The sequence below is a fragment of the Bidens hawaiensis genome, unplaced genomic scaffold (assembly GCF_021521415.1).
Source record: "Bidens hawaiensis isolate Kalapana, Puna unplaced genomic scaffold, B.hawaiensis_p1.1 tig00010347_1, whole genome shotgun sequence".
NCBI classification, from domain to species: domain Eukaryota; kingdom Viridiplantae; phylum Streptophyta; class Magnoliopsida; order Asterales; family Asteraceae; genus Bidens; species Bidens hawaiensis.
This window is the reverse complement of record NW_027491785.1, coordinates 373,355-385,330: the sequence shown is the minus strand read 5'-3', so window position 1 is coordinate 385,330 and position 11,976 is coordinate 373,355. Positions and strand designations below refer to the sequence as shown.

The 11,976-nt window shown below is 42.5% G+C and overlaps 1 protein-coding gene across 1 annotated transcript; it reads left to right on the top strand.

Annotated features, from left to right (window-relative positions):
- The first annotated feature begins 589 nt into the window (after nt 1-589).
- On the top strand, nt 590-3,749 carry LOC143534844 (oxoglutarate-dependent flavonoid 7-O-demethylase 1-like). Its single transcript, XM_077029230.1, has 4 exons — nt 590-881; nt 964-1,211; nt 1,986-2,310; nt 3,427-3,749. Exons 1-4 carry the CDS (start codon nt 630-632, stop codon nt 3,694-3,696), a joined length of 1,095 nt encoding a protein of 364 aa, XP_076885345.1. The 5' UTR covers nt 590-629; the 3' UTR covers nt 3,697-3,749.
- Nucleotides 3,750-11,976: the final 8,227 nt, after the last annotated feature.

Below are 11,976 nucleotides of genomic sequence, written 5' to 3'. Positions count from 1 at the left end.
TATCAATAAAATCGTTCCCTTTGCATTATATTTGTTTTTTAATTTTAATTAGATTTCGTTTATATCAATCCAATATTTCATCATTAATTGGATGTACACATGTCATATGAATTATGAAGTGAATCTATAGGGTCACTTGACTCTGGACCACAAAGATACGGTCCACCCTTGTCACTAGGCCGGTGCTTCGTCCCCTTAGTCGGTGTTAAAATTACAATAGTTTTGAACATAGGTGTATGTTGATGACAACATCAATATACAGCTTTGTCGTTAAAACTATTTAATCATATTTTAATGTTCAAAGACTTAAAAAAATTACATTGGAGGAAAACCCAATGGCATGAATTAATTTCTAGGGGGAATTATACATGCATTTCAAATTTGTATGAAATCCTCCAAAGGAAAGAATTTTAAATTTAGAGTTTTCTTATGATAATGAATTATCATAAGTCATAACTTGCTATATTGATCAAGTCCCATGCAACACGTGCTATATATGTTGTCATATCATGTCACATTCATATATGAAATTATTTTTCTATATATAAATCAATACTAGAATTTGTCCTTTCACCACACTGAATTCTCATTTGTAGCATAAACATTAAACATAATATATCCAGAAATATATGGATTCTCCACAACTATTGCCACAAAGCCATGTGAGTGTGCAAGAGCTTGCAAAAGAACTCAAACTGAATCATGTCCCTCAACGCTACGTTCAGGATCATCGAGAACCGACCTATGTTTCTAACCACTCGTCGCCTTTGCCCTCTATCCCGGTCATTGACATGAACGATTTCAACGATATAGTACTAGAACCCGACAAAGATCCATTAATAAACCTACGTGCCGCGTGCCAAGAATGGGGGATATTTCAAGTTAAGTATCTTTATGTTTATAAATAATTAAATATAACATATGTTCTATGTCTAATATATTATATTCCATATTAACCTGTAGCTGGTGAACCATGGAGTTGATAAATTGTTGATAAAGAAAATGAAAGAAGAAGTGTTAAATTTTTTTAACATGCCTGTGGAAGAGAAGCTGAGGTACAAGTTAGTGGCAGGTGATTATCAAGGGTATGGTCAAACCATACTTCATACACAAGATCAAAAAGTTGACTGGGCTGATCGGTTCTATATGATCACAAATCCTGTTCATAGAAGAAAATCACACTTACTTCCAGAATTCCCACCAGTTCTAAGGTCTTTCTGTTGTTCTTATCTATAGTCTTGATTATAATTTATAAACCTATTTCACTTTTAAAAGATATAGCACACTCATCACTTGTGTCTCTATGTTTATTAAAATGCAATTGGGCTCATGATAGTTGGCCAACAATATTACTTTTTAACTATAAAAAGACTGTTAATGTTTGACTTATCAAATAAGTATATCTAAAATATGATTGTATAAGAACAAAAGAAGTAAAGTTTATGAATCTTAAATATGATTTGATTTCTTTTGCTAAGCAGTTAGAAAATATTAGATATCGGTTATCACAGTGAGATATTGGTAAATTTGAATATCATGTAAAATTCATATATAGAGCAATTAAACACTAATAATTTAGTATAGTCTTCTACAATTAACAAATTAATCTTTTGCAAATTGAAAAAAACTAACAATCGTAGCAAGTAAGAATTGATTAAGACTTAAAACACTAACATTGAACATTAAAAGTTGATAACTAAGACATAAAACACTGATATCGGGAATATGAGTGATATATCGGTCAAATATTAGTCCAATATCGGCCAAATATCGGTCAATATCGTCAATATTATCGGTATCGATATTCTAATTTATATATCGCCAAAGGACCGATAACCGATATATCCTGATATATCGGTGATATATCAGCGATATCGACTGCATAGTTCTTTTGTAATGATTCTCATTGCAGTTTGATTATGTTTCCTTTATAATTATTCTTAATGCATAATATGTGATTAAGAACAAAAGAATTCTTTCAACAGAGACACCATGGAGAACTACTTGAGCGAATTGCAAAAACTAGCTATGTATTTGTTTGGTATAACCGGACAAGCGGTAAAAATTGACAAGCAAGAGATGATAGATGTTTTTGAAGACGGAATGCAGTCGATTAGGATGACTTATTATCCACCTTTCCCAGAACCGGATCTAGTTATCGGTCTAACTCCTCACTCGGACGCTGCTGGGATTACCATTCTTCTCCAAGTAACCGATGTCGAAGGTTTGCAAGTTAAGAAAGATGGTGTTTGGATCCCTGTCAATTTTCTTCCGGATGCCTTTGTTGTTAATATTGGAGATATTCTTGAGGTTAGACTTAATTATCTTAAATTCAAGAACAGTATTTGCTAAATTGAAGTTAAAAACAAAAGGAAATATAACACATGAATACATTAATTAGTTTTTTAGTATGCAACCTAAAACGTGGCTGTATTTTCTGATTGGTTTATTAGAGATCAGATTATATTACACCTACTACTTTATGGTTATGAGTCATACAAGCATGTTTATAAATTGTTAATATTCATTTGTACTAGAGCATCTCTATATCCGGGGTGTGGTTGACCGACACTAGAAGGTTCTTATCGTCCATGTTAGACCAAAACACATAGACAGGTTTGTTATGAAATTTTGTTGTGAATTTGAAAGTAAAGGTCATCTTTATGAATCGTTCGACCACTCTCAGATTAAAGTATTTTAAATTGTTGCTCGAAATCTCAATAAGATAATCCAAAAGTGTATTTGTTTTCCTGTTAAGTCTCGAATCCCAAAATAGACCAATTAAGGCCGTGGATATATGCAGGGAATGTTCAAACCGTTTAGTTGAAATGACAGACTAAACAGTGCATCTGTTTGACATGTAATTCGATTGGCTTGAGCCGCTTCGTCGGCTAAGTTAACTTTGGTGTGTGTTCAAAGGAATCATATATCATTTTAAGTATATCATAATGTGGTTCAATCAAATTTATTACCACAAACTTATGGTAAAGTTTGCCATCAATCACCAAAATAAGCAAGCTTTTAGAACCTAGCCAATTTAGACACCACCAATTTTATTCGGCCACATAACCTCCTTTGGTTCCACTAGGCGTCAAGGAAGCCTTGCACGTATTACAAACAAAATGAGTTGGCACATTCGGTAATTGACATGTGTCCTAGACATGCTACAAAACCTAGCTTGTGCCGTGACGTGTCATTGAATCTTTAGTTCCATTTAGGTCCAACCCAGTCATCCACGTTTTATGGTTACAGGCTCAAACCGTTCCTAAAAAACTTCTATGTGCCATGTATGCCTATATTGCATGAAATCTTGTTAATTATGTAAATATCAAACCCACAAATCCAGATGTATCATTAAAAACACGAAGAGCATTGTCTTATGCTTGATAATATAAAACTTGTAGTAATTATTTGATGGGCTTGCAGATAATGAGCAATGGTGCATACAACAGCATCGAGCATAGGGCGACGGTTAATGCAACGACAGAGAGGATTTCATTAGCCATGTTCTTTAATCCTAAGCTTGAAGCCGATGTCGGCCCTGCAAAGAGCCTCACAAAAAACACAGGAGACACACCATTGTATAAAACACTTGTAATGGAACAGTACCTCAAGGAATTCTTCTCGCGCAAGCTAAACGGAAAGACATTTCTCGAGAGAATGAAGATCAGATATGGTGAAGCCAGTGAGACTTGATCAAATATCCTAGCCTTCAGTTGATCATATTACTAATGCAAAATAAATTGGTGTACGTATGTAATTTGTATAGTAGTTAATTAGCATCAAACTGGCTTAACTTTAGATTATTAGTTAAGCCATGTATTATACTTGTGGGCTTCTTCGCTTCACGCCTTCACCACACGCAGTAGCTAGCAGTGTGGTTTTCCGCCTTCTCCACGTCACCTTCTTTCCCCACAACATCTCCAAATACTTGCTTTCGTGTGAGAGTGGGACGACCATCATCTCCACACACATTTTGCTCCCCTATTCCTCCACATTGGCATCTCGCAGTCGCACACCTTCACCTAGGTTGTAAATGAACGGAACACTCATTAATTGATCGTGAACTGTTTAGCAGGAAGTTCGTTTATAAATGACAAACATTTGTCACATACAAAAAATAAATAAATAAATAAAAGATACTATAAGATTAGATTTCAACATTGTTGAATAAATAAGTAAGCACTAAGCACAATCAATGGGGGCTTCTTCAAGCCGAACTCTAATTAATTAACTGGTAAACGTTTATGTGTTACTATTTTCCTCTATTTTAACACTTTCTTCCCTCACGTTCTTATTTTAAATCTATGTAAACACATGTCTATTGAACGTTTCCATTATCAAGGTTCCCAACACTCCTTCATTGTTTAATTTGCTTGATTTCCACATGGTTGAATAAAAGACTAGATTATTTAGTTTAATTTCAAAATTGTTGAATATAGTAAGCTCACAATCAATGAGGCTTCTTCAAGCCCACCTCTAATAAATTAACTAACTCAGTAACCGCACGTTAGATGTGCTACTATTTTCTTATCTTTTTGTTGGGGAATTTCTGAAAACGATTATCTTTGGATATCTGAGAGTCGTGTAAACACTATCAGATCAAAATTATTTGTGGTTCCCAAATATTTTGACCGGATGAAACTCAGAATTATGAGCAAGAATCAAATATTGATTTGTGTATGTTTTTGATGAACCAGAGAGAACTTCGTATGATGATGAGCACGTTATAATAGGGTTTTCAGGGATAATGATAACTGCTTTGCACGTATAATGCTTTGTAGTTATCATAACTACTTTGCAGTTATCATAACTGCAAATACGCTAGATTTGATTTAGGTTCGTTTTGGTTTTCGCTCGGTTCGAATTTCAGCCGTTTGGTTCGGTTGTAAACGAGCCAAGCAACGAGCAAGTCTTCGCTCGGTTCGGCTCGGCTCGTGAACAGCCCTACATTATATCGTAATTGTGTTGAATTCTTTTCTTAGTGTTATCTTTTCAATACGTAATCCGAGAATTATCTCGTGATTATGATGTATATATAAAACTATCATTGTATATATTCAACTTTAAAGAAATAGGTCCACCCCTTTAACTTTTAAATAAATCAATGAACTCTTCGTACTAATATTATTAAATAAAATCAATAAAAATCTAAAGTTGGTAACTACACGGGACCGCAAGAGCTCATCCAAACACATTGACAAGTTTATAAGATAAAAGTATAACTTACAGTTAAAATATATGATTTTGTTTTGAGAATATAATTTATTATTTTTAAAGCACCATATAACCTCATCCAATAAATATATATATATTTCATAAGCCGGGGTGTATCAAGTTCCTTCAAAATCGTATCACTAAGTGACCCCGAGTAGATTATGGATAATCTGGGGGTTAAGTAATGTTTCCCACGAGGGTTAGGTCCGGCAAAGAAGGATGTTCTTCAGATGACCTGCAAAACAGACACCGTGAGCTCGTCACTGAGAAGGGGGGGGGGGTTCCTCCTTGTGACCACCCTCCGGCGTGAGAATCAGACTAGATTGCTCTGAATATAAGTGTAGATTGAGAGAAATAGCTAGTGAAGGTAAAATACCAGATGATCCTACCGTTCCAAGATGTTGGAGTATTTATAGCCGAAGGTAGGTTTCCAAGCAGGTACAGCCAGCTGTATAATATTCCTGTTCTACCAACTATGGGCTACGCACGTGCCATGCTGGTTGGTGGGTAGGCAGCGGCTGATAGTGACAAGGCCGGCTGTGTACTGTTCCCTTTCCACCAACTGCAGGCTATGTGCGTGCCACGACAATGGTTGGTGAGTAGGCAGCGGCTAATAGTGACAAACAGTACTAGAGCATGCTCCTCGTACTGTTGTCGGTGAGCTGTCACCCTGTGATTGGTTCATGGGCTGCTTTGGTCAGATCTTGTCTATTTTGTCCATACCTTGACAGGTATAGTACAAAAGATCTTCCAGAAGCATACGGACTGGCTCATTTGGGCGGGAGTATTCCCGCCTTGCTCATTCCTTCAGGTGACACTGAATTATTGAGAGTTAGTGCCTTGTGCGTGTAGCCTTACTATTAGTGCGGGTAGCCTTCCCTGATGGCTTGTATCCGCAGCTGCGGGGACAGGCGGGGTACTTCACCATTGGGAGGCTTTCCCTGCGGGAACAGCTGGCGTACTGCGCGTAAGGTCTTCATCTCTGAGCATGGTGGGTCCTGCGGAACCAGTTGGTCCTTGCGCAGACGTCCCTCTTCAAGGTGAGTCTTGCGGGTCCAACTGGGCTTTGCTGGGACCTACCTCTTCAAGTCCCCCCAGTCCAATGTTCTTCTCATGAATTGTTAATAAGTGAGGTGAACTTTGGACTTAAGCAAGGGGTTTTGAAAAGGATTTAGTTTTTAGGTTGTCCGTGGGGATTCTTCCCGCGGTTTCCCTAATGTCACGTGCAGAAATTCCCGACTTTTCTGCTTGATCTTTGGGTATGATGCGGGTAGGTGTGTAACCTCCTCGCAAGTCAGGAGCGTTGAGTTTCACTTGTGTAGATTCTCCATGAGGTTTCGGTAGTTTTAAACATAGTGATCAATTATGTTAAAGAACCAATTCCATCATGGAGCTTCAAACAATCTAGTTCTCAACGTTCCCGCTATGCGGGGATGTTATTTCCCTTTCCTCAAGCATGGCCCAGAAGATCCTTCTTGGTTTCAATTCCCTGCGAGTGCTAAGTATGTGAAGGGTTTCGCCTTGACACTGTACCCGCACTCGTCTTATAGTTATCTTACTTCCAAGGTATTCTTGGCGTCCATTCCCTGCGGGTGCTAAGTATGTGAAGGGTTTTGCCTTGACACTGTACTCGCACCTGTCTTATAGTTACTTGGTTGTCAAGGTAAGGGGTATAGTCCCGCTTACTTTTGAATCTTTTTGAAATTCGAAGAGTTGGTGAAAGGATAAGAACGGTCCAAACTGTTGAAACGTCGTCCGACGGTTTCTTCTGACAGTGTCAGGACGTGCAGGAAGTTATGGCGACGTGACAGTATATAGTCATTCCAGACGCTTTTTCAGGTGCGTGGGCGCGATTTTTCGGGCGCGTGGGTGCGGATTTTACAGCGCGCGTCCCGTCAACAGCTGTTTCCAGCTTGATTTTTCCACGTGTCATAGTTTCATTGCACCAGCTCTTTTCTCTCTCCTCCGCATTAAATTCATCGCATTCATTGCGATGAGTATATAAAGGGGGAGAGGGTTCACGGTAATCCACACTTTCACTTCTTTCTTCTTATTCTAAGCGATTTCTGGCGAATACTCTAACTTTCTGTCGAGCATTCTCCTGAAATCGTTCTTTACCTCCAAAACATGTCGTCTACTCATGATCTAGAAGTTACCGTCGAGGAGTCTGACTTGTATGTCGAGAACCTGACGTCTACGTCCGATAAGGACGATAAGAGCACTGCTGGCGAATGCCAGTGTGCTCTTCACATCGAGCTTTACCGGTACATCGTCCGGAAGTTCATGCTTGAGCCGTTCGAGCCTGAGTTTCCGGAGCCACACCAGACGGTGTACGATGCCCCAAGGGCAAAATAGGGGTATATGCCGCTTTCTTCGTCTATGGGAATCTTAGGTTCCAGTTGACGAAGTTTGTATACCGTGTTCAGGATAGACACGATGTGCACCTGACCGAGGTACACCCAATGGCGATCGCCAAGATCCGCCATTTTGAGTGGGTGTGCCTCATTCTTGGCGTGGATCCCCACGTCGACCGCCTGATGACCTTCTACTCCTAGAGGTGTATCCAAGGCTGGTATACCCTGGTCACCCGGATCAAGGGTTTGAAGATCTGCGCTACCGAGCGCAGTCTTCGGTCTTGGAAGCGGGAGTTCTTTTACATCTCTGCCCGTGTCGTCCCTATAGCGATGACATTTAAGAACGGGAGAGCTCTCCCCAGCCTTCACGCCTCCAACTACCAGGAGGCGGAATGGTTCTCCAAGATTTCCCGGATCCAGACTCCGGTTTACCGCTTTCCGGAGTCCGGGATGGTGATGCTCGGTATGAGCAGGGTGTGGAAGGATGCTGGGGCGGATGCGCCTCGGATTCCCATCGTACTTGAATACGGTTTGAACTTTATCCCTTACGGTATGCTCCGTCTTCTTTGTTGATTTAAGGTTTTTTCTAACTGTTTTTCTTTTTATTTCAGAGGGAAATGACTTGCAGTCCCTCCTGCATCCGCGGGAAGCTGACGGTCCCGCTCGGTTGGGTACTCGTGCTCTTGACGAGAACGAGTTGCCCATCCTTGCGCAGACTGCGGATCGGTTTGTGGAGGCCTACCCGCCAGGCCACGAAATACTGAGCGCCACGCGGCCAGGTAAAAGACTATTTAACCCTCGCCCTCTGAATGCTGAAACCTCTGCTGGAATTCCTCTAATCTTGTCATCTTCTGATGAGGAATCCGCAGATGGTCCTTTTCTTGCGCGGAAGAAGAAGGCTGTCGGCGGGAAGGGCAAGGCGAAGGTTGCCTCCACTGCCGATCAGGGGAACCGGTCTGAGTCGGAGACCGAGAGTGAAGAAGCGGCGGGGAACCCAGGTGGTGTTGAGACCACTGCTCCGGAGGTTGAAACGGATGTCACCTCCGAGCAGCCCAGGACGACGACGGTGACCGGTACGAAGATGCCGGCTCCATCGGGTTCGTCCCCGCCTGTTCGCACCTTCAAGCCCAAAAGGACCCGTAAGTGTACATAACTTTAACTTCATATCTTTCCGCTATTATACTTGTATATCTTGTCTTCGTGCAGGCGTGGATGCTACGGCATTCCAGAGTGGAGCGGGAGGGAGCAGCTCTGGACCCATGAAGGTAGGTTTGGTCAACCTACTCGAGGCGATGACCCAGGCAGCTACGCCTGCTTGCAGTACTGGTTCAGTTGCTCATCCCGTTGAGCCAACTGTTCCAGCTGTAACATTATTCCCGCCAGCTGTCAGTGCCATTTTCACAGAATCCATCACTGAGCCGGCGGTGATTTCTCTTGCGGGTTCTTCCGCAGCCGCGGCCACGGTTGTGAGTTCACCTCCGGTGAGTTCACCTCCGTTGGTTTCCACTGCGGCAGCCTCCACCATGCCTCCTCCGGCGCCTGCGACTACGGCCAGTCCTTCAGGTACGTTTGGGGTTGGGGCATCTAGCCAATCCTTGCCTCATTCCCGTCTCCTTGACCTTTTGGATGGATATCCCTTAGGTTCAGGTGATGGGTTTGGTGGCTATCGGCCTGTTGTCGACCCTACAGGTGCGTAGGGTTATTTTGGCCTATATCCCTTTCATCATTTCTCTCTCTTAACTGTTTTTTGTTTTATTGCAGTTCGTGATTCCAACGAGGTGTACGCTCCTCGGTGGAAGATCCGCCGGGGAACGACCCTCCGGACTGCTGAAGAGTGCGTCGAATGGGCGCGTCACGCTGCCCCAAGCGGTGCGCTGGGGGAGGCCATGGCCAGCTACCAGGAAGGTAGGCTGTCCAACGATCTCCGAATCCTCCTCGCCCGGATGCAGCCGCGCGTCGAGCTACTTTGTCGTGAAAACGACAAGTTAAAGACTGCGCGTAGCCTTGAAGTGGCTCAGACGCGGGCTATCCGGGAGGAGAATGCGAAGCTTGCCGCCGTTGCTGCGGAAAAGGAGAAGGCCTTCAAGGCCCTCGAGGTTGAAGTTCAGGCCCGGCTCGAGGCCCGTTCCAAGGCTGCCCAAGCTGTTAACGAACAACTTCGGTTGGCCAAGGAAACTGCACGGAATGCAACCGAGAGGGCCACCAAGGCTGAAGCTGTTGCTGAGCCTCTACGCATCGAGAATGAGGAACTTAAAGCCAAATTAGAGAGGCTCCAGCAGGCTCATAATGCTTTGGCCATGGAAGATGCCAAGAAGCTCCAAGAGATCTTGGACCAGAGGGGGGTGCTTGACCAAACTGAGCGTAAGCTAAAGGGCGTCGAAGAGGCTGCAGCCAAAGATGTGTTGCTTGCCAACCTTACAAAGAACGAAGCCGAACGCGCCCGTAATGAAGCTCAAGCTGCCCTCCAGGAGGCTCTGGTTACCAAGGAATGGCTTCTTCGAGAAGCGTTGTCGCAGGTATGCGCAGTTTCACAATTTCTTTACGCTTTTCCTTACACTTAGAAGAGTTTTTGATATACTTCTGTTTTTTAGGTTGTGCATCGGGTGTTCACGAACACATCATATGACGATGCGATGAGCGCAGCCCTCAACGCTTCTCATGAGGATGGGGAAAAGGCTGGCTTCTTGCTTGGTCTAGGGTTTGTTGAACAAGGCATTCCGCCTTCCAACTTCCCTCTTTACAATGTGGATACTGAAGCTGCGTATGACCAAGCAGTGAATCAGTATGCCGCCTTCCCGCATCCGGTGGTGGAGAAGGTAAACGAGATTGCTGCTGCTGATGATGGGCTAACTATCCTCAAAGCTTTCCTTGAACCGCCACACTCTACTGATGGTGCGGGTCCAAGTGGGAGTGGTCCTGAAGCTTGATACTTTAGATCCCTTTCCACCATTAGAGTAGATTTTTATGTTTGTAGACTTCTAATCTTGTATGCGGGTATGTACCCAGCAATTCTTTTAATGTTTGAATGTTGATGGAATAAAGATTATTTGTTAATGCCTTGCCTTGTTTATTTCACGCATATTTTGTTTTAACTTAGCAATTTCTTGAGTACTTAGATAAGTTAACTTTTCAACGTGGCAGATAATAAGTTAAAGTTTTGCTTCCTCTTTCGTGATTGTGCGGATAAGACCGTCACTTTCACTTAATAAGATGGCTAAACTTTACCTATATCTGACCTGCGTGGAAGTTTTCCTCATCTTTTCCTTTGAAATTTTCTAAGTGTTTTGAATAAGTTAACCTTTCGACGCGCGGTTGCCAATAGGTCAATGTTCAGTTTCTTCTATCATGATTGTGCGGGTAAGACCGTCACTTTCATTTATTGGGATGACCAAACTTCACCTATAGCTGACCTGCGTGAAGGTTTTCCTTAGAAATTTTTACCGTTTTATGTGTTTATGCGGGTTTTGCCGCCTTCCACACGCAACGTCTTACTTCTTCCCATATTTATGCGGTGAATACCGGCATCAGTGTGGGAAGTTCATAAGTATAAAGGTAAGGCTATCAACACAATGTGATAAAGGAGAATCATTTCCATTAGAAATGGCTCTAGGCCTTTTCTTTACAAGTTTGGAATTGATCTACATGTAACATTTGCGTAATTGAGCTCCGTTCCATGTTCTTGGGATAGGAGTGCCATCGAGCCTTTCGAGCCGGTATGCGCCTTTTCCCAAAACTTCTTTGATAATGTACGGTCCTTCCCAGACCTGTGCCAGTTTTCCTGGGCGCTCTTGGTTTGAAGCCTCGTTGTTACGCAATATGTAGTATCCTACATTGAAGTTGCAGAGTTTTACCCGCGTGTTGTAGTACTTTTGCATTTGTCGCTTGTAGTTTTCTTCACGCGCTGCGGCTAAGTCTCTGCGTTCCTCGGTTAGCATAAGGTCTAACCGTCTTTCCGCATCATTGTCTTCTGGCTGAATCAAGACCCTTGGTGAGGGCAAACCAATTTCGACTGGGACCATGGCTTCAGTGCCATAAGTGAGGCTGAACGGGGTTTCTCCCGTACTGGCCTTTTTCAGCGTTCTGTTTGCCCAAAGGACGTGTGGAACTTCGTCTACCCAGCCGGATCTGTGTTCCAGGAGTCTTTTCTTTATGCCTTCGACGATGCTTTTATTTGCTCTTTCCACCTCACCGTTACCTTGCGGTTGTGCCACTGAGGTAAAGGTGTGGGTGATTTGAAGTTCTTCCAGCCACTTTTGTAGCTTCTTGTCAGCAAAGTTGGTGCCGTTATCACTCACCAAAGTCTGTGGAAGTCCAAAACGACAAATAATAAATTCCCAAATAATTTTTTTAATATGTTTTGCGGTTGTTTGGGCTAAGGGTTTTGCTTCTATCCACTTGGTGAAGT

Coding starts and splice junctions, on each gene's coding strand:
- LOC143534844 (XM_077029230.1), top strand. CDS start 630: ATGGATTCTCCACAACTATTGCCACAAAGCCATGTGAGTGTGCAAGAG. Junction 882..963: donor AAGAATGGGGGATATTTCAA/GTTAAGTATCTT, acceptor ATTAACCTGTAG/CTGGTGAACCATGGAGTTGA. Junction 2,311..3,426: donor ATATTGGAGATATTCTTGAG/GTTAGACTTAAT, acceptor ATGGGCTTGCAG/ATAATGAGCAATGGTGCATA.